General features: G+C 37.9%; 1 protein-coding gene across 4 annotated transcripts in view; it reads left to right on the top strand.

Annotated features, from left to right (window-relative positions):
- The first annotated feature begins 1,992 nt into the window (after positions 1–1,992).
- Positions 1,993–22,988, top strand: part of LOC127004258 (uncharacterized) — a 125,193-nt gene continuing 104,197 nt past the window's right edge. Inside the window, exons 1-2 of one of the 4 annotated variants that reach the window (XM_050871823.1) lie at positions 1,993–2,098; positions 3,557–3,648. In XM_050871823.1, coding sequence (XP_050727780.1) covers positions 3,571–3,648 — 78 coding nt within the window. In that variant the 5' untranslated portion in view covers positions 1,993–2,098; positions 3,557–3,570. The other 3 variants (XM_050871824.1, XM_050871825.1, XM_050871822.1) reach the window with 3 other exon arrangements.

Genomic DNA, 22,988 nt, shown 5'->3' with positions numbered 1-22,988 from the left:
CAGAAGACAACATAATACATGAAAATACAACAGAATACAATAGAAGACAACAGAATAAATTAAAATACAACAGAATGCAACAGAATACATTAAAATACAACAGAATACCATAAAATACAACAGAATACAACAGAATACAATGAAATACAACAGAATACAATGAAATACAACGTAAAACAATAAAATACAACAGTATGCAGTGAAATACAGGAGAATACAATAAAATACAACAGAATACAATAAAATACAATAGAATACAATGAAATATAACAGAATAGAATGAAATACAGCAGAATACAATAGAATGCGACAGAATACAGTGAAAGCCAATGAAATACTAATAAATACAACAAAATACAACAGAATACAATGATTGAAAGGTTCATGGTGTTAATATGCTATGCTAGAAAGGCTCATGTTGTTAATAGGCTAATGTAGAAAGGTTGATGTTGTCAATAGGCTAATATAGAAAGTTACATGGTTTTAACAGGCTACGATAGAAGGGTTCATTGTGTTAATAGGCTACGATAGATAGTTTGATGGTGTTAATAGGCTACGATAGAAAGGTTGATGTTGTTAATAGGCTAATGTAGGGTAATAACATAATACATTAAAATACAACAGAATACAACAGAATACATTAAAATACAACAGAATACAACAGAAAACATTAAAATACAACAGAATACAACTGAATACAGTAAAATACAACAGAGGACAACATAATACATTAAAATACAACAGAATACAACAGAATACATTAAAATACAACAGAAAAAGACAAAATACAACAGAATACCATAAAATACAACAGAATACAATGAAATACAACAAAATACAATGAAATATAACAAAATACAATGAAATACAACAAAACACAATGAAATACAACAAAATACAATGAAATACAATGAAATACAACAAAATACAATGAAATACAACAAAATACAATGAAATACAAGAAAATACAATGAAATACAACAAAATACAACAAAATACAATACAATACAACAAAATACAATGAAATACAAAAAAATATAATGAAATACAACAAAATACAATGAAATACAATGAATACAAAATACAACAATACAATGATAAAATACAATGAATACACAAAATACAACAAATACAACAAAATACAACAAAATACAATGAAATACAACAAAATACAATACAATGAAATACAAATACAAATAAAATGAATTACAATGAAATACAACAAAATACAACAAAACACAATGAAATACAACAAAATACAATGAAATACAATGAAATACAACAAAATACAACAAAATACAATGAAATACAACAAAATACAACAAAATACAATGAAATACAACAAAATACAATGAAATACAACAAAATACAATGAAATACAACAAAATACAACAAAATACAATGAAATACAACAAAATACAATGAAATACAACAAAATACAATGAAATACAACAAAATACAACAAAATACAATGAAATACAATGAAATACAACAAAATACAACAAAATACAATGAAATACAATGAAATACAACGAACTACAATGAAATACAACAAAATACAATGAAATACAACAAAATACAATGAAATACAACAAAATACAATGAAATACAATGAAATACAACAAAATACAATGAAATACAACAAAATACAACAAAATACAATGAAATACAACAAAATACAATTAAATACAACAAAATACAATGAAATACAACAACATACAATGAAATACAACAAAATACAATGAAATACAACAAAATACAACAAAATAGAATGAAATACGATGAAATACAACGAAATATAATGAAATACAACGAAATCACCTCAAATACGAGAGTCCAGTTTACATGAAAATAATATAAATATCTGAGCCCACACTGCTTTTATCACCCAAATAACCGCCTTCACATATGATTATTGTTTAAAGGGTTAATTATTGGGGCTTCTTGGCATCAGGTATGGGTCAGAAGCCGGTAAATGTGCGGCTCTGAGTACGATAATCTAGCATCGGTGCGCGGTAAAAAATCATAACACAGCTGATCGTCCACGCAGTTCCTCCTTCACGACGTGTTTTGAGAGGTGTTTGCAGTGTTTTTGGCGGTAAGACAGTGTATTTTTACGTTCATGGTACAGAGGAAGGGTCAAACTACCACCAGGGTCATTGAATACCCCTGAAAATGCTTACAACGCCTACGGAAGCCTTGTCAAATACGTGTTTATAGGTGACGAGTTTTGACCCCGCGCCGTATCAGCTGTTCTTAAGAGGTCATAAAGGAGATGAATCGTGTTCCCGTGAGTGACTTTTAACGTTCATGGTACAGAGGAAGGGTCAAGCTACCACCAGGGTCATTATCTACCTCTGGAAATGCCCCCACAACGCCTACGAAAGCCTTGTCAAATATGTGACTCATTGACCTCAAGCATCAACCGCCCCCAAAATCATGTTACCGTTGATGAGGTTTCAGGCCCTGCTGCTGCTCTGCTTCTAAAAGGTGAAAAAAAAGAGATTAATCGCTTTCCCGTGAGTGTTTTCTCACCTTCATAGTACAGAGTTACGTCATGTGACGGACGAGTGTGTGACGTGGCAGCAGCAGTGTTTAAATGTGTTACGTGATCCCAGAGAGTGTTACACGTTGTGACATTAGTAGTATTCTGTTACCTGGACACATGATAGGGCTGTTACTGGCTGTGTTACGTCACTGTGTTAAGGTGACGGGCTGTGACGTGGGCTCTCAGGTGTTATGCAGTGTTAACAGTGCCACCGACAGTTCCAAGTTCAGCAGGTGTTACGTGATGCAAGACAGATTAGTTACCCAGTGTTACAGTGTCTTGTTAACCACCTACCTGGTGTGACCCCCCTCCTGTGATGTGGGCTCAGCCAGGGTGTTTAATATGCAGTGCCACAGACAGTGTTATGTTACCAGGCAGTGTTCACAGTGGCATAGATTCGTGTGGTGCCAGAATCAGTGTGATGCCAGCCATTCGTGCCGTGACGGCAAATGTATAGAATAACACCCATGTGACCCTAGGACCCTGTACAGAGGCTTCGGGAATATTCGCACCGCTGTGATGTAGTACTCTTGTTAATTAAAGTTAATCTCACGTCAAGGCTGACCTGACCAAGGCTACAGCAGGTCACACAGGGCTGTCACCTACCAAAACAACCCTCGCTTATCATCACCACAAGCTCTTTAGTGGGTGTGCGTTTAGGGCGGGGTGTGGTGGTAATTACAACATTTCTAGCACATCCAGCCTGGTTTTGACAAGCCAGCAGACGTGTTTATGTCACAAGGGGGGTACTTTTCCACGCGGGCTTTTCCCTTTCTTCACCCCGGAGCTCGCAGTCTCTCTCTCTCTCATGTACCTTTAAGGAAGAAAGGGCCATGGAAATTTTACAGTAAAGAGAGAAATAAGAGGAAATTACTACCCTTAACTTACACTACTGGTAACCTAAGCTGTGGGGGAAAATGACTTCATTACATAAGAACATAGAAATACTTATTCCTGCTTTGGTCAGTATATGATGCTCTTTATTATGGGGATGCTGCTATTTTACAGAAACCGTGCGCTGAATGGATGACTTTTTAATGCTGGAGGTCCACTCCCTGACGCCCCGCCCTGCACGTCACGACCTGCCCCGGCATCAGTTGGTAAATAATGCGTAGTACTGTTAATGGTTATCCAGCACACAGCTAGGTGGGCAATATTGTTATCATATATATTACCCATGAGCTGGTTCTGTTTAAAGCAAGAATTATTACCTCATAAAACCTAACGTGTGCCGCTGATGCAATACATTGTCTGAGGTGTGATCGGATCGCTAGGAAGTTTAGTGTTATTTAATTCTAACCTAACCTAATGAACAAGACCTAACATGACACCTGACTGACCTGTGTCTCTGCCAGAATACAATGGCTGTTATAAAACTTTTCACATTTTTTTCAGAAGTTTTCAATATTCCGTAAGCTGTTAGTTAGTATTAAGATACTAACATAATGTATTAAACCTCCTGTGAAACGTCGCTAATATGTATATTGTATACCACCGTCAGGGTAAGTGTCAGTGAGGGATTTTTAAGTGTCTTCCACCAAATTGTCTGAGGTGGTGGGCACTTTTTTCCTTATATATATGATGAGTGTATTTACTCATGAGAATATTGTTTACATGAGTTAGTTTACTTTTTACAACTCTTAAGCTGAATTACAATTATTAGATTTAAAACCTCAATTCCACCAACAGTTATAAATACTGTTAATCTTATAGCTCAGTTCAAATTACAGCTACTCTTCCTCGCACTCGGTCTCCTCGCTTTGCGCAGTGCCAGCCGCACGAGCAGCCTCCCGCCCCGGGCCTCCACCACCTGTGGCTTCGCGACGGGCGGCCTCGTGAGCACAGCACATGGCCCTCAGGGCGTCGACACTGCCGATTGAGTCACACGCCTGGTACACTTGTTGCCTCAGTGTCACATCACGGAGGACTCCATTATCTTCTTAAGCGACAAGTACTCCAACAAATCTGTGCTACGCTGTGGGCACTTAAAGGCACAGTCTGTCGCTTTCTGTGTGCACTTGGTTATGTACTCACTGACACACTCCTGCTCCTGCCTCACTCCGAAGAACTCTGCCCACTGCACTGCCTGAGTAGATGGCCGAAGGACGAGCTTGCCGATGGCGTCCAAGGCCGTGGGTGGAGTCAGGGTGCTCCACTGGTCCATAGTGAAGCGTGCGTCCAGGGCCCACTGCAGGGCAGGGACGCATTGGAGCCTGACGTGTTGCACTGCCTCCTGTGGCGGCCACCTGCACAGAAGCAGCCAGCACTCCATGGACCTCCTCCGTGACTTAAAGGCGGCTGGCGACATCTCCAGCTCGAACTTCTCTGGAGCGGAGGCTGGTGACGGCCAGGGAGGAGTGGTCAGTTAGTAGGTCCAGACTTCCGTTCACTGTGCCATGTAAGATGTCTGGCTAAGGAAATGCAGGGCGAGTGATCTCCCAATTACGAAGTGAGTCAGAAACTTACAAATGTTCTCCTCGCAGGTGAGGCCGCCGGCAGAAATCATCTCGTACGTCCAACAGGAACCCCCTTATATGGGCGGTTGCCTACGTCACTATACGTCATTACTACGTCATAACCATTGACTTTACACATAAGGCACTGAGGGTGCACTCTATGATATGGTTACATCCTCATAAGTACATAAGAGTGAATATTCATGAGTATTCTACATGGCTTGGGTTTACATGATTCTCGTCCTTTAGCGCCGGTGTTGGGCACGATGAGCCTCTTGGCTGTCTTGACGGCGACCTCGGCCCTTCCGTTGGATTGTGGGTATTGGGCAGAGGACATGCGCACCAACACGCCCCACTTTTCAGGAACTCCATCATCGCGTCGCGGGCCTCGGTCATGCCGCCATACGTGGATAATAGCTCCGGGGCCCCCCAGCGGGCGACGTATCGCCCCAGTTGCGACTTGATACTCTGGGACGTGGCGACGAGTGGGAAGTGAGCTATTTCCAGCCAGCCGGCAAGCCTGTCGGCGTAGGCCATGTACGTGTGTCCTTCGTGCTGGAACATGTCGGCCACCGTCTGCTGGAACGGGTACTCAGGGGGCGGCGGCATCGCCAGCGTTTCAGCGGGCTGCGATGGGGCGCGTGTTTCGCATTCTGTGCACGTGGAGCGGTGGTGCCGCAGGTCCCCCTCAATCCCCGGCCAGTATACACACTGCCTCGCCCTCCGCAGCATGGAATCGAGGCCCTGGTGGCTGGCGTGCAGGTTTGCTGCTACCTGCTGTCGGAGAGCTTCGGGGATGACGAGGCGCACGTACCCCTGGTCAAACATGTATGTCACTACGTCATGCATCACTGCCAGCCTGTCCCTCGCCCCATAGAAGGGACGCAGGGATGCCACTTCTTGTGCTTTATGCTGGTGCCAGTCACCCGCCATGACCTTGGCGACTAACATCTGGTACGTCGGGTCGTCGGCGGCCTTCCGCTTGACCTCCTCTTCGTCCACCACGCGTCCCTCCCGATCGGTGCAGGCTATGACTGCGGCGGCGACTGCCCCGATGATATCCTCGTCCGAGTCGAGGTCCGCTGTTGTCGGGGGTGCCCTGAGAGCTGGGTAGCGGGACAGAAAGTCGGCGGCAGTGTTGCTCTTCCCAGGGAGGTATTTGATTTGGAATCGGAACTGTAGTGTTCGGTCCTTGAGCCTGAAGAGCCTGGGGTTGGCGACACTCGTCAGAGCTATGTCCCCTAGGAGTTTCACGAGAAGGCGGTGGTCGGTCACGACGGTGAGGTTTGGGCATCCCAGCAGGAATAGCCTTGCTTTCTGGAGGCACCACGCCACAGCCAGAGCCTCCCCCTCCACCCCTGCGTATCCGGCCTCGGCGGTGGTGAGGTGCCGGCTGCTGCACAGGGCCAGGCGCCATCCGCCCTTGCAGCAGTATGGGGCGGAGGCCGATGCACAACTGCAGTACTGCTGGAGGATGACGAATCCGATGCCCTCTCGCTCCAGTCGGTGATGGCAGCGGTGGGGCGGGTTTTATCGTGTCGTCAGACCGTCCTTGCCAGCTGGCATATAGTGTCCTGGGCTTGGCGGAATTTCTACTGAAGCTGGTCGTCCCAGTACACGTGTCTTCCGGTTGGTTTCTTCAGTAACTCCCGGAAGGCGTTCATGATCGGCGCGGTGGCGAGGAAGGGGGCGAGCTGGTTTACGAAGCCATACCACGGTCTGATATCCGTGATAGATGGCTTGCCTGGCATGTGAAGCCCCTGACGTGGAAGGCTGACGTGGGCGTACGGGCGTGATCTTAAGTGTCTTCCTTGTGAGAAAATAAGGATATATATTTTCATGGCGGGCTTGGGGCAGATACTTAGCCCGTAACATAGTTTTCGTTTTCACGGCTAAAATAGATCTTTCCTGCACTAGTCTCATGTACCCACGTGCACGGGCGTGGAAGGCTAATGGGAGTAGGTGGAATTCGTAATTAGGTCATGTTCGATGTCGAAGAATGGGTAAATGGGGTCAGTAAATTGCGTGGTGATAATTAAAGGGGGCGGGGCTAACGGTAATGGAGGGGGCTAATGGGTGTAGGTGAAACTCGAAATGGATCATGTGAGGTGTCAAATACTGGAATAATGGGGTCAGTAAATTGCGTGGTGATAATTAAAGGGGCGGGGTTTATGGTAATTGGGGGGGCTAATGTGAGTAGGTGAAATTCGAAAATAGGTCATGTGAGTTGTCAAATACTGGGTAAATGGGGTCAGTAAATTCGTGGTGATAATCAGAGGGGGCGGGGGTGAATGGTAATGGGGGGGGGGGGGTGCCATTGGGTGTAGATGGAATTCGTAATTTGGTCATGTTCGGTGTCGAATAATGGGTAAATGGGGTCAGTAAATTGCGTGGTGATAATTAAAGGGGGCGGGGGTTAATGGTAATGGGGGGGGGGCTCATTGGGAGTAGGTGGAATTCGTAATTTGGTCATGTTCGGTGTCGAATAATGGGTAAATGGGGTCAGTAAATTGCGTGGTGATAATTAAAGGTGGTAGGTGCTAACGTTAATGGAGGGGGCTAATGGAGTACGTGAAACTCGAAAATGGGTCATGTGAGGTGTCAAATACTGGGTTAATGGGGTCAGTAAATTGCATGGTGATAATCAGAGGGGCAGGGTTGATAGTAATGGAGGGCTAATGGGAGTAGGTGGAATTCGCAATTTGGTCATGTTCGGTGTCGAATAATGGGTAGATGGGGACAGTAAATTGCGTGGTGATAATTAAAGGGGGCGGGGGTTAATGGTAATGGGGGGGCTAATGGGAGTATGTGGAATTCATAATTAGGTCATGTTCGGTGTCGAGTAATGGGTAAATGGGGTCAGTAAATTGCGTGGTGATAATTAAAGGGTGCGGGGATTTATGGTAATGGAGGGGGGCCCAATGGGTGCAAGTGAAACTCGAAAATAGGTCATGTTCGGTGTCGAATGATGGGTAAATGGGGTCAGTAAATTGCGTGGTGATAATTAAAAAGGGCGGGGGTTAATGGTAATGGGGGGGGGGCCATTGGGAGTAGGTGGAATTCGTAATTAGGTCATGTTCGGTGGCGAATAAGGGGTAAATAGGGTCAGTAAATTGCGTGCTGATAATTAAAAGGGGCGGGGGTTAACGGTAATGGGGGGGGGCTAATGGGAGTAGGTGTAATTCGTAATTACCACGGCCTGATCATGTGCTAGACTCATGATATGTATTCACCAAGGCCTGATCATGTACTAGACTCGTGATATGGATTCACCATGGCCCGATCATGTGCTAGACTCGTGGTATGAGTTCACCATGGCCTGATCATGTGCTGGACTCGTGATGTGTTCACCACGGCCTGATCATGTGCTAGACTCGTGATATGTGTTCACCACGGCCTGATCATGTGCTGGACTCGTGATATGTGTTCACCACGGCCTGATCATGTGCTGGACTCGTGATATGTGTTCACCACGGCCTGATCATGTGCTGGACTCATGATATGTAATCACCACGGCCTGATCATGTGCTAGACTCGTGATATGGATTCACCATGACCCGATCATGTGCTAGACTCGTGGTATAAGTTCACCACGGCCAGATCATGTGCTGGACTCTTTTATTCTGTTGTATTCTGTTGTATTCTCTTTTATTCTGTTGTATTCTGTTGTATTATCTTTTATTCTGTTGTATTCTGTTGTATTCTCTTTTATTCTGTTGTATTCTGTTGTATTATCTTTTATTCTGTTGTATTCTTTTGTAATCTGTTGTATTCTGTTGTATTATCTTTTATTCTGTTGTATTCTGTTGTATTCTCTTTTATTCTGTTGTATTCTGTTTTATTCTCTTTATTCTGTTGTATTCTGTTGTATTCTCTTTTATTCTGTTGTATTCTGTTGTATTATCTTGTATTCTGTTGTATTCTGTTGTATTCTGTTGTATTCTCTTTTATTCTGTTGTATTCTGTTGTATTATCTTTTATTCTGTTGTATTCTCTTTTATTCTGTTGTATTCTGTTGTATTCTGTTGTATTCTCTTTTATTCTGTTGTATTCTGTTGTATTCTGTTGTATTATCTTTTATTCTGTTGTATTCTCTTTTATTCTGTTGTATTATCTTTTATTCTGTTGTATTATCTTTTATTCTGTTGTATTCTGTTGTATTCTCTTTTATTCTGTTGTATTCTGTTGTATTATCTTTTTATTCTGTTGTATTCTTGTTGTATTCTGTTGTATTCTGTTGTATTCTGTTGTATTCTTTTATTCTGTTGTATTCTGTTGTATTATCTTTTATTCTGTTGTATTCTCTTTTATTCTGTTGTATTCTGTTGTATTATCTTTTATTCTGTTGTATTCTCTTGTATTCTCTTTTATTCTGTTGTATTCTCTTTTATTCTGTTGTATTCTGTTGTATTATCTTTTATTCTGTTGTATTCTCTTTTATTCTGTTGTATTCTGTTGTATTATCTTTTATTCTGTTGTATTCTCTTTTATTCTGTTGTATTCTGTTGTATTCTGTTGTATTCTGTTGTATTCTCTTTTATTCTGTTGTATTCTGTTGTATTCTCTTTTATTCTGTTGTATTCTGTTGTATTCTCTTTTATTCTGTTGTATTCTCTTTTATTCTGTTGTATTCTGTTGTATTCTCTTTTATTCTGTTGTATTCTGTTGTATTCTCTTTTATTCTGTTGTATTCTCTTTTATTCTGTTGTATTCTCTTTTATTCTGTTGTATTCTGTTGTATTCTGTTGTATTCTCTTATTCTGTTGTATTCTGTTGTATTCTCTTTTATTCTGTTGTATTCTGTTGTATTCTTTTTTATTCTGTTGTATTCTGTTGTATTCTCTTTTATTCTGTTGTATTCTGTTGTATTCTGTTTATTCTGTTGTATTCTGTTGTATTTTCTTTGTTTCTGTTGTATTCTGTTGTATTCTCTTTTATTCTGTTGTATTCTGTTGTATTCTGTTGTATTCTCTTTTATTCTGTTGTATTCTGTTGTATTCTCTTTTATTCTGTTGTATTCTCTTTTATTCTGTTGTATTCTGTTGTATTCTCTTTTATTCTGTTGTATTCTGTTGTATTATCTTTTATTCTGTTGTATTCTGTTGTATTCTCTTTTATTCTGTTGTATTCTGTTGTATTCTCTTTAATCTGTTGTATTCTCTTTTATTCTGTTGTATTCTGTTGTATTCTCTTTATTCTGTTGTATTCTGTTGTATTCTCTTTATTCTGTTGTATTCTTTATTCTGTTGTATTCTGTTGTATTCTGTTGTATTCTCTTTATTCTGTTGTATTCTGTTGTATTCTCTTGTATTCTGTTGTATTCTGTTGTATTATCTTGTATTCTGTTGTATTCTCTATTATTCTGTTGTATTCTGTTGTATTCTCTTTGATTCTGTTGTATTCTCTTTTATTCTGTTGTATTCTGTTGTATTCTCTTTTATTCTGTTGTATTCTCTTTATTCTGTTGTATTCTGTTGTATTCTTTTATTCTGTTGTATTCTGTTGTATTCTCTTTATTCTGTTGTATTCTTTTATTCTGTTGTATTCTCTTTATTCTGTTGTATTCTGTTGTATTCTCTTTTATTCTGTTGTATTCGCTTGTATTCTCTTTTATTCTGTTGTATTCTCTTGTATTCTCTTTTATTCTGTTGTATTCTGTTGTATTCTGTTGTATTCTCTTTATTCTGTTGTATTCTGTTGTATTATCTTTTATTCTGTTGTATTCTGTTGTATTCTCTTTTATTCTGTTGTATTCTCTTTTTATTCTGTTGTATTCTGTTGTATTCTCTTTTATTCTGTTGTATTCTGTTGTATTATCTTTATTCTGTTGTATTCTGTTGTATTCTCTTTATTCTGTTGTATTCTGTTGAATTCTCTTTTATTCTGTTGTATTCTGTTCTATTCTCTTTTATTCTGTTGTATTCTGTTGTTATAATCTTTTATTCTGTTGTATTCTTTTATTCTGTTGTATTCTCTTTATTCTGTTGTATTCTGTTGTATTCTCTTTTATTCTGTTGTATTCTGTTGTATTCTTTTATTCTGTTGTATTCTGTTGTATTCTCTTTTATTCTGTTGTATTCTGTTGTATTATCTTTTATTCTGTTGTATTCTGTTGTATTATCTTTTATTCTGTTGTATTATCTTTTATTCTGTTGTATTCTTTTTTATTCTCTTTTTATTCTGTTCTTTTATTCTGTTGTATTCTGTTGTATTCTCTTTATTCTGTTGTATTCTCTTTTATTCTGTTGTATTCTGTTGTATTCTCTTTTATTCTGTTTTATTCTGTTTTATTCTATTTAATTATGTTGTATTCTCTTTTATTCTGTTGTATTCTGTTGTATTCTCTTTTATTCTGTTGTATTATGTTGTATTCTGTTGTATTATCTTTTATTCTGTTGTATTCTGTTGTATTCTCTTTATTCTGTTGTATTCTGTTGTATTCTCTTTATTCTGTTGTATTCTGTTGTATTCTCTTTATTCTGTTGTATTCTGTTGTATTCTCTTTTATTCTGTTGTATTCTGTTGTATCTTTTATTCTGTTGTATTCTGTTGTATTATCTTTTATTCTGTTGTATTCTCTTTATTCTGTTGTATTCTGTTGTATTCTTTTATTCTGTTGTATTCTGTTGTATTCTCTTTTATTCTGTTGTATTCTGTTGTATTCTCTTTATTCTGTTGTATTCTGTTGTATTCTCTTTTTATTCTGTTGTATTCTGTTGTATTATCTTTATTCTGTTGTATTCTGTTGTATTCTCTTTTATTCTGTTGTATTCTGTTGTATTCTTTTATTCTGTTGTATTCTGTTGTATTATCTTTTTATTCTGTTTGTATTCTGTTGTATTCTCTTTATTCTGTTGTATTCTGTTGTATTATCTTTTATTCTGTTGTATTCTCTTTTATTCTGTTGTATTCTGTTGTATTCTCTTTTATTCTGTTGTATTCTGTTGTATTCTCTTTTATTCTGTTGTATTCTGTTGTATTCTCTTTTATTCTGTTGTATTCTGTTTTATTCTGTTGTATTCTCTTGTATTCTGTTGTATTCTCTTTTATTCTGTTGTATTCTGTTGTATTCTCTTTTATTCTGTTGTATTCTGTTGTATTCTCTTTTATTCTGTTGTATTCTGTTGTATTATCTTTTATTCTGTTGTATTCTCTTTGATTATGTTGTATTCTCTTTATTCTGTTGTATTCTGTTGTATTCTCTTTTATTCTGTTGTATTCTGTTGTATTCTCTTTATTCTGTTGTATTCTGTTGTATTCTCTTTTATTCTGTTGTATTCTGTTGTATTCTCTTTTATTCTGTTGTATTCTCTTTTATTCTGTTGTATTCTGTTGTATTCTCTTTAATTCTGTTGTATTTTTTATTCTGTTGTATTCCTCTTTATTCTGTTGTATTCTGTTGTATTCTCTTTATTCTGTTGTATTCTGTTGTATTCTTTATTCTGTTGTATTCTGTTGTATTCTCTTTTATTCTGTTGTATTCTCTTTGTATTCTCTTTATTCTGTTGTATTCTCTTTTATTCTGTTGTATTCTGTTGTATTCTCTTTTATTCTGTTGTATTCTGTTGTATTCTCTTTTATTCTGTTGTATAATCTTTTATTCTGTTGTATTCTATTGTATTCTCTTTATTCTGTTGTATTCTGTTGTATTCTCTTTTATTCTGTTGTATTCTGTTGTATTCTTTTATTCTGTTGTATTCTCTTTTATTCTGTTGTATTCTGTTGTATTATCTTTTATTCTGTTGTATTCTGTTGTATTCTCTTTTATTCTGTTGTATTCTCTTGTATTATCTTTTATTCTGTTGTATTCTGTTGTATTCTCTTTTATTCTGTTGTATTCTGTTGTATTCTCTTTTATTCTGTTGTATTCTCTTTTATTCTGTTGTATTCTGTTGTATTATCTTTATTCTGTTGTATTCTGTTGTTTTCTCTTTTATTCTGTTGTATTCTGTTGTATTCTCTTTTATTCTGTTGTATTCTCTTGTATTCTGATGTTTTCTTTTGTATTCTCTTTTATTCTGTTGTATTCTTTTATTCTGTTGTATTCTGTTGTATTATCTTTTATTCTGTTGTATTCTTATTCTGTTGTATTCTCTTTTATTCTGTTGTATTCTGTTGTATTCTCTTTATTCTGTTGTATTCTGTTGTATTCTGTTTATTCTCTTTATTCTGTTGTATTCTGTTGTATTCTCTTTATTCTGTTGTATTCTGTTGTATTATCTTTTATTCTGTTGTATTCTGTTGTATTCTCTTTTATTCTGTTGTATTCTCTTTATTCTGTTGTATTCTGTTGTATTCTCTTTTATTCTGTTGTATTCATCTTTTATTCTGTTGTATTCTATTCTTTTATTCTGTTGTATTCTGTTGTATTCTCTTTGATTCTGTTGTATTCTGTTGTATTCTTTTATTCTGTTGTATTCTGTTGTATTCTCTTTTATTCTGTTGTATTCTGTTGTATTCTCTTTTATTCTGTTGTATTCTGTTTATTCTATTTGTATTCTGTTGTAGTATCTTATTCTGTTGTATTGTTGTATTCTCTTTTATTCTGTTGTATTCTGTTGTATTATATTTAATTCTGTTGTATTCTCTTTTATTCTGTTGTATTCTGTTGTATTATCTTTATTCTTTTATTCTGTTGTATTCTCTTTATTCTGTTGTATTCTGTTATTCTCTTTATTCTGTTGTGTTCTGTTGTATTATCTTTTATTCTATTGTATTCTGTTGTATTCTGTTGTATACTCTTTTATTCTGTTGTATTCTCTTTATTCTGTTGTATTCTGTTGTATTCTCTTTTATTCTGTTGTATTCTGTTGTATTATCTTTTATTCTGTTGTATTTCTTTATCTTTATTCTGTTGTATTATCTTTTATTCTGTTGTATTCTCTTTTATTCTGTTGTATTCTGTTATTCATTTGTATTCTCTTTATTCTGTTGTATTCTGTTGTATTCTCTTTTTATTCTGTTGTATTCTGTTTTTATTCTGTTGTATTCTGTTGTATTCTTTATTCTGTTGTATTCTGTTGTATTCTCTTTTATTCTGTTGTATTCTGTTGTATTCTCTTTTATTCTGTTGTATTCTTTTATTCTGTTGTATTCTCTTTATTCTATTTGTATTCTGTTGTATTCTCTTTTATTCTGTTGTATTCTGTTGTATTATCTTTATTCTGTTGTATTCTTGTTGTATTTGTTGTACTCTTTATTCTGGTTGTATTCTGTTGTATTCTCTTTTATTCCTGTTGTATTCTGTTGTATTCTCTTTTTATTCTGTTGTATTCTGTTGTATTATCTTTTATTCATTTAGCCAATTCTGTTGTATCTGTTTGCATTATCTTTTATTCTGTTGTATTCTCTTTATTCTGTTGTATTCTGTTGTATCTTCTTTTATTCTGTTGTATTCTGTTGTATTATCTTTTATTCTGTTGTATTCTATTCTTGTATTCTCTTTTATTCCTGTTGTATTCTCTTTATTCTGTTGTATTCTGTTGTATTCACGCAAGTTTTCCAGGCCGATATTCTGTTGTATTCTGTTGTATTCTGAGGCCAGAAATGTATCCCCGTCTCTTTTACCAAGAGTCACCGTTTTCATGAAAATAACCTCAAATGCTATAAATATAGCTGGTTTTCTGTTGTATTCTCTGTCATTCTGTTGCAATATCTTCCTTTATTCTGTTGTAGCCCGTTCTGCCGAGGCCAATTTATTCCTGTTGTATTTCTAAAAAAAGATATTCTGTTGCATTCTGTTGTATTCATTTAATCTGTTGTATTCTGTTGTATTCTCTTTTATTCTGTTGTATTCTGTTGTATTGGTGTTTATTCTGACAGGCAAGAAATGCATTCCTCTTCTTATTTTACCAAGAAAGTCGCCGTTTGTATGAAAATCTCTTTTATTCCTTCAAATAGTATTCTAATTTATTCATGTTGTATTCTCTCTTTATTCTAGTTATATCTATTTAATATTCTGTTGGTATGTATCTTTTTATTCTGAGGGCCAAATTGTTCTCGTTGTATCCTTCTTTTATTTCGTCACCTGTTGTATTGGCCGCTGTTGTATTATCTTTATTTTTTAGGGACCCAAAAGTATAACACTTTCACCTCAAGTACGAGAATTGATGCGGGACACCTGGCGATTTCTAGGCCCCACACTGCTTTATCACCCAAATAACCAGCAACCATATGATTATTGTTAAAGGTTAATTGATGAGGGCTGGTTGTATTCTCATTCTGTTGTATTTACTGTTGTATTTAGTACGACAATCTTTTTATTCTGTTGCATTAAAAAATCTTTGTATTCTTGTTCGTATTCTGTTCTATTTTCTTTTATTCTGTTTAACTTTCGAGAGGTATTCTACGTTGTATTTCTTGGCAGTAGAACAATTAACCATTTTACATTTCATGGTACAGAGGAAGGTCAAAACTACCACAGGTCATTGAATACCCCTGAAAATGCTTACAACGCCTACGGAAGCCTTGTCAAATACGTGTTTATGGTGACGAAGTTTTGACCCCGCGCCGTATCAGCTGTTGTAAAGAGGTCATAAAGGGAGATGAATCGTGTTCCCGTGGTGACTTTTAACGTTCATGGTACAGAGGAAAGGGTCAAGCTACCACCAAGGTGCATTATCTACCTGCCGATGTCCCCAACATATACGAAAGCCTTGTCAAATATGTGACTCATTGACCTCGAAAACGTCAACCGCCCCAAATCATGTTACCTGCATTGTGATGAAGGTTTCAGGCCCTGCCTGCTGCTCTGGCTAAAAGGTGAAAAAAAAAAGATTAATCCTTTTTTCCGTGAGTGTTTTTCTCATCTTTAGTACCAGAGTTACGTCCGTATGACGGACGAGTATTGTCGACAATGGCAGCAACAGTGTTTAAATGTGTTGTGATCCCAGAGAGTGTTACACGTTGTGACATTAGTAGTATTCTTACCTGGATACATGAGCTGTTACTAACAATGTTACGTCCTGTATTAAGGCGGGCTGACAAACTCCCTCAGGTGTTATACAGTGTTAACAGTGCAGACAACTCCATGTTCAGCAGGTGTTACGTGAGTGCAAAGACCAGATTAGTTGCAGTGTTGCAAAATTGATGCATTAAAACCACCTGGTGTGACCCCTCTGTGATGTGTGGGCTCAACCAGGGTAATTTAATATGCAGTGCCACAGACAGTGTTGTTACAGGCAGTGTTCACAGTGGCATGGGTGCGTGTGGTGCAGAATCAGTGTGATGCCAGCCATTTAATTTGAGGGACAACAAATGTATGAAATGCTGCCATGACCCTAGGACCCTGTGCAGAGGCTTCAGAATATTCGCACCCTTTGTGATGCAGTACTCTTGTTGAGTCAAGATTTCATCTCACATCAAATGACCCACGATCAAGGCTACAGCAAGTCACACAGGGCTGTCACCTACCAAGCAAACCTCAAAACTGCCATCCATCCTACAAAAATACTGGTAGGTGTGCGTTTAGGGCAAGTGTGGTATTAGTACAACATTCCTATACATCCAGCCTGAACAACAGCCATGACGTGTTCCCATGTCACAAGAGGTACTCACATAGGCTTGCTTTCTACCCCAGACTCCCTTGATCTCTCTCCTCTCTCATATGCCTTTAAAGCCATGGAATTTTACAATGAGAAAGAAGAAATAAAGGAGAATTACCACCAGCACTACTGGTAACCCCTAAGCACCAAGCAGGGGAAAAAGCTTCATTACATAAGAACATAAATACTTATTCTGCTTTGGTCAGTATATGATGCTCTTTATTATGGGATCACTGCTGTTTTACAGAAACAAATATGCGCTGAATGGATGACTTTTAATGCTGGAGAGTCACTCCTGACGCCCCGCCTGCACGTCGACCTGCCCCGGCATCAGTTGGTAAATAATGCGTGACACTGTTAATGGTTATCCTTTTAGCTAAATTAAGAACTAATATTGGTAAATATATATCATACCATGAAACTGGTTCTATTTTCAAAGCAAAAATTAAATACCTCATAAAACTAACGTGTACCATGGTGCATTAAATTGTCCAAAGGTGTGATCGGATCGCTAGGAAAGTTTAGTGTTGTTTAATTCTGAAAAACATAACCTAATGAACAGACAACATGACTTGAGCTGACCTGTATGTAGAATACAATGAAAACATTATAAAACTTTTTCACATTTTTCAGAAGTTTTCAATAACTAACCAGCACAGTTGGATTAGTGATAAAGATGCTAACAATGTAATAAACCTCTGTGAAACGTCAACTAATATGTGTGTATACCACCTGCGTCAAGGGTAAGTGTCCAGGGAGATTTTTAAGTCTTCCACCAAATTGTCTGAGGTGGTGGGCACTTTTCATATATATATGGTAGGTGTATTTACTCATGAGAATATTATTTACATGAGTTAGTTTACTTTTACAACTCTGGCCAGATACAATTGTGAATTTAAAGCCTAAATTCACAAGTTATAAATACTGTTAATCTTATAGCTCAGTTCAAGTGCAACCTCTTCCTCGCACTCAGTCTCCTCGCTTTGCAGTGCCAGCCACTCGGCAGCCTCCCGTCCCGGAGGCCTCCACCTGTGGCTGAGCAGGCGGCCTCGTGAGCAACACATAGCCTCAGGGCGTCGGCACTGCCAGAATTAGTGCCTGTTGCTTGTGCCTCAGTGTCCCACATCCCAGGGAGGGGACCTCCCAGTGCTCAAGCGACAAGTACTCCAACAAATCAACACTACCTTTTTGGCATAAGGCACAATCTGTCCCTTTCTGTGTGCACTGGTTGTGTACTCACTGACCACCTCCTATCTATAAACCAAGAACTCCTGTCCTGCACTGCCTGTGTGCTTGGCCAAGGACAGGCTGCCGATGGCGTCAAGGCCGTGGGTGAGTCAGGGTGCTCCACCAGTCCATAGTGAAGCGTGCGTCCAAGGTCCACTGCAGGGCAGGGACGCATTGGAGCCTGATGTTGCACTGCCTCCTGTGGCAGCCACCTGCACAAACGTGGCACTCCATGGACCTCCTCCGTGACCCAAAGGCGGCGCGACTCAGCTCACTTCTCTGGGCAGAGGCTGGGCATCCGGGAGGAGTGGTCAGTTAGTAAGTCGAACTCCGTTCACTGTATGTAAGATGTCTGGCTAGGAAATGCAGGGGCGTGTGTGCTCCCGTTTACTGAGTAGGTCAGCAACGACAGAGGTTCTCCTCGCGGGTGCAGGCATAGGCGGCATCTCATTACATCAACAGGAACCACATATATGGGCGGTTGCACAAATGCTATACGTCGTTGCAAATCACCAACCGTGACTTTACATAAAGGCACTGAGGGTGCACTCTGTGATACAGTCACATCCTCCTTATTACATAAGAGTGAATATTCTGAGTATTCTACATGGCTTGGGTTTATGATTCTCGTCCTTGTGCATCGTTGGGTGAAGTGGGTGGTTTCAGCAGAGAGCTATGTGGTGGCCTGAACCTTACTTTTACTTCCTGTGTGTTTCCATAATGGTTTGTTCTCACTGTCATGTACTCGCTGTGCTGTGTTCCTAGGTGTTCTTGTTATTAGATGAATTCTACCGTTCATCATCGCTTTCTTCTTCTTTTGTTTGTTGGCTGAGGTGTCAGCCACTGGGTCAGGAGGTGTTGCATCAGCAGTGAGATGCCAGTGCCCTGCAGGGCACACAAAGGTACCTGCAACCTTCCTCTTCTTGTGTGTGTGTGTGTGTGTGTGTGTGTATTTGTGTGTGGCTCTTATTTTCTTTATTTTCTTCCCTAACTGTTTTCCTGTCAACAGAGTGTCAGAGGGAAAGAAAGAAGGGTAGATAGCTTTGGTGGCACTGGCACAGTCCAGGTCAGGAGTCAGGTGGGGCCCCAGGACATGCAGCTTTTCATGTCCTCAGAAGAGTGTTCTGCTTCCTGTCAGTGTTAAATTGGATGCAGAACCAAGAATTTGGCAAAAGTTTTTGAGGAAACAGTTTTGTTGTTGGAAAAATGTGATGGCTCTATTGAATTGATCCTCCACCTCCTCCTCCTCTCTGGGGTGGCTTATAGCAACACGTGTGGTGTGCCAGGCTGCACTGTGTTGTCAGTCTGGGCAGCAGCAGTGTTCTGGGCTCATCCACTCCCATTGTAGTGTTGGTTTCAGGCGGTGGCACTGCCCCACTTCCTCAAGAAGGCTCTCCTGCCTGACAGCCTGGCTCAGTGTGACAGTCTGCTGCTTCTTGGTAGTGTAAGATGTCCAGCTGAGAAACACTGGGGCGTGTGTGCTCCGTGTGGGAAGTGACTGTTCCAGCCAGCTGGCAAGCCTGATCGGCGTAGGCCGACATGTGTTCTGTTAACATGGTTTCTAACCTCTGCTGAACAAGACTCATGACACCTGACTGACCTGTGTCTGCCAGCAATACAATGGCTGTTATAAACTTTTCACATTAGTGCTGGTGCCAGTTAAGATGACTGCACTGTCATATTACACCTCCTCCTCGCCCTCCGCGGCATGGATATGCCACTGTCAGGCTAAGGCGGCGGCGATTTTATCCTGTCTTCCACCAAATTGTCTGAGGTGGGCACTTTTTTTATATATGATGATGTCAATAGTCGATCCTTGTAGCCTGTCATGAGAGCGGGGTTGCTTACTTTGCTGTACAACTCTAAGCTGAATTACACCAACGATTTAAGAGCCTCAATTCCACCAACAGTTATAACACTGTTAATCTTATAGCTCCAGTTCAAATTACCCTCCTTCTCCTCGCACTTGGTCTCTCTCGCTTTGCAGTGGCTGCCGCACGCGGGCAGCCGCCCTGGGCCTCCACCACCTGTGTGGCTTCCAGACTGTGTCGGGCGTGCCGTGAGTTATTGCACATGGCCCTCAGGGCGTCGACACTGGCTGATTGAGTCACACGCCTGGTACACTTGTTGTCTCCAGTGTCACTTCACGGAGGACCCCTGATTATCTTCTGTTGACAAGCCAACGGGCGAGCTGTAGGCACTTAAGGCACAGTCTGTCGCTTTCTGTGTGCACTTGGTTGTACTCACTGACACACCTGCTCCTGCCTCACCTGAAGAACTCTGCCACTTTTGTAACTGCCTCACAGATTCCACGAGCTTGCTGGATCCAGGTGTGGTGGAGTCAGGGTGCTCCACTGGTCACAGTGGCGTGTGTCCACCCACTGCAGGCATAATGCATGGAGCCTGACGTGTTGCACTGCCTCCTGTGGCGGCCATGGCAATGACTCGAGCTCAAGGCACTCCATGGACCTCCTCCAGATAATGAGAGGGTGGGGTAATGGGGGTGGGGGCATCGTAGCTCCTGGTGATGGAGGTGGTAATGGTGGGGAATAGGGCATGGTTGTAGGTAGTAAAGTGTTTGACTAATGTAATGTCTTCAGTAACCATGGGTTAAGTCAGTTCAATTCTGTTGTATCTGTTGTATTATCTTTTATTCTGTTGTATTCTGTTGGTATTCTCTTGTATTATTCTTTATTCTGTTGTATTCTGTTTATTATCTTTTATTCTTGTTGTATTCTGTTGTATTATCTTTTATTCTGTTGTATTCTGTTGTATTTCTTTTATTCTTGTTGTATTCTCTTTTTATTCTGTTGTATTCTTGTTGTATTCTCTTTTATTCTGTTGTATTCTGTTGTATTCTCTTTATTCTGTTGTATTCTGTTGTATTCTGTTGTATTCTCTTTTATTCTGTTGTATTCTGTTGTATTCTCTTTGTATTCTGTTGTATTCTTTTATTCTGTTGTATTCTGTTGTATTCTCTTTTATTCTGTTGTATTCTGTTGTATTCTGTTGTATTCTCTGTTGTATTCTATTTGTATTCTCTTTATTCTATTGTATTCTGTTGTATTCTCTTTTATTCTGTTGTATTCTGTTGTATTCTCTTTTATTCTGTTGTATTCTGTTGTATTCTCTTTTATTCTGTTGTATTCTGTTGTATTCTCTTTTATTCTGTTGTATTCTGTTGTATTCTCTTTTATTCTGTTGTATTCTCTTTATTCTGTTGTATTCTGTTGTATTCTCTTTTATTCTGTTGTATTCTTTGTATTCTGTTGTATTCTGTTGTATTCTGTTGTATTCTTTATTCTGTTGTATTCTGTTTATTCTCTTTTATTCTGTTGTATTCTCTTTTATTCTGTTGTATTCTTCTTTATTCTGTTGTATTCTGTTGTATCTGTTATCTTTTATTCTGTTGTATTCTGTTGTATTTGTATTCTGTTGTATTCTGTTGTATTATCTTTTATTCTGTTGTCTTCTGTTTGATTCTATTTTATTCTGTTGTATTCTCTTTTATTCTGTTGTATTCTGTTGTATTCTCTTTTATTCTGTTGTATTCTGTTGTATTATGTTGTATTATCTTTTATTCTGTTGTATTCTGTTGTATTCTCTTTTATTATGTTGTATTCTGTTGTATTCTCTTTTATTCTGTTGTATGTATTCTCTTTTATTCTGTTGTAGTCTGTTGTATTCTCTTTTATTCTGTTGTATTCTCTTTTATTCTGTTGTATTCTCTTTTATTCTGTTGTATTCTGTTGTATTCTCTTTTATTCTGTTGTATTCTGTTGTATTCTCTTTTATTCTGTTGTATTCTGTTGTATTCTCTTTTATTCTATTGTATTATTCTTTTATTCTGTTTGTATTCTTGTTTCTCTTTATTCTATTTTATTCTTTTATTCTGTTGTATTCTGTTGTATTTCTTTTTTATTCTGTTGTATTCTCTTTTATTCTGTTGTATTCTCTCTTTTATTCTGTTGTATTCTGTTGTATTCTCTTTTTATTCTGTTGTATTCTGTTGTATTCTCTTTTATTCTGTTGTATTCTCTTTTAATCTGTTGTATTCTGTTGTATTCTCTTCTATTCTGTTGTATTCTCTTTTATTCTGTTGTATTCTGTTTGTATTCTCTTTTTATTCTGTTGTATTCTGTTGTATTCTCTTTATTCTAAGTTGTATTCTCTTTTTATTCTGTTGTATTCTCTTTTATTCTGTTGTATTCTGTTGTATTCTTTTATTCTGTTGTATTCTGTTGTATTCTCTTTTATTCTGTTGTATTCTGTTGTATTCTCTTTATTCTGTTGTATTCTGTTGTATTCTGTTTATTCTGTTGTATTCTCTTTTATTCTCTTTGTATTCTGTTGTATTCTCTTTTATTCTGTTGTATTCTGTTGTATTCCCTTTTATTCTGTTGTATTCTGTTGTATTCTCTTTTATTCTGTTGTATTCTGTTGTATTCTCTTTTATTCTGTTGTATTCTGTTGTATTCTCTTTTATTCTGTTGTATTCTGTTGTATTCTCTTTTATTCTGTTGTATTCTCTTTTATTCTGTTGTATTCTGTTGTATTATCTTTTATTCTGTTGTATTCTGTTGTATTCTGTTTTATTCTGTTGTATTCTCTTTTATTCTGTTGTATTCTGTTGTATTATCTTTTATTCTTTTGTATTCTTTTGTATTATCTTTTATTCTTTTGTATTCTGTTGTATTATCTTTTATTCTGTTGTATTCTGTTGTATTCTCTTTTATTCTGTTGTATTCTGTTGTATTCTCTTTTATTCTGTTGTATTCTCTTTTATTCTGTTGTATTCTCTTGTATTCTCTTTTATTCTGTTGTATTCTGTTGTATTCTCTTTTATTCTGTTGTATTCTGTTGTATTATCTTTTATTCTGTTGTATTCTGTTGTATTATCTTTTATTCTGTTGTATTCTCTTTTATTCTGTTGTATTCTCTTTTATTCTGTTGTATTCTGTTGTATTCTCTTTTATTCTGTTGTATTCTGTTGTATTCTCTTTTATTCTGTTGTATTCTGTTGTATTCTCTTTTATTCTGTTGTATTCTGTTGTATTCTCTTTTATTCTGTTGTATTCTGTTGTATTCTGTTGTATTCTGTTGTATAATCTTTTATTCTGTTGTATTCTGTTGTATTCTCTTTTATTCTGTTGTATTCTGTTGTATTCTCTTTTATTCTGTTGTATTCTGTTGTATTCTGTTGTATTCTCTTTT

The sequence above is a fragment of the Eriocheir sinensis genome, chromosome 27 (assembly GCF_024679095.1).
Source record: "Eriocheir sinensis breed Jianghai 21 chromosome 27, ASM2467909v1, whole genome shotgun sequence".
Taxonomy (NCBI): Eukaryota; Metazoa; Arthropoda; class Malacostraca; order Decapoda; family Varunidae; genus Eriocheir; species Eriocheir sinensis.
Note: the sequence above shows the minus strand (reverse complement) of the source record. Positions and strands in the feature narration are given on the sequence as shown.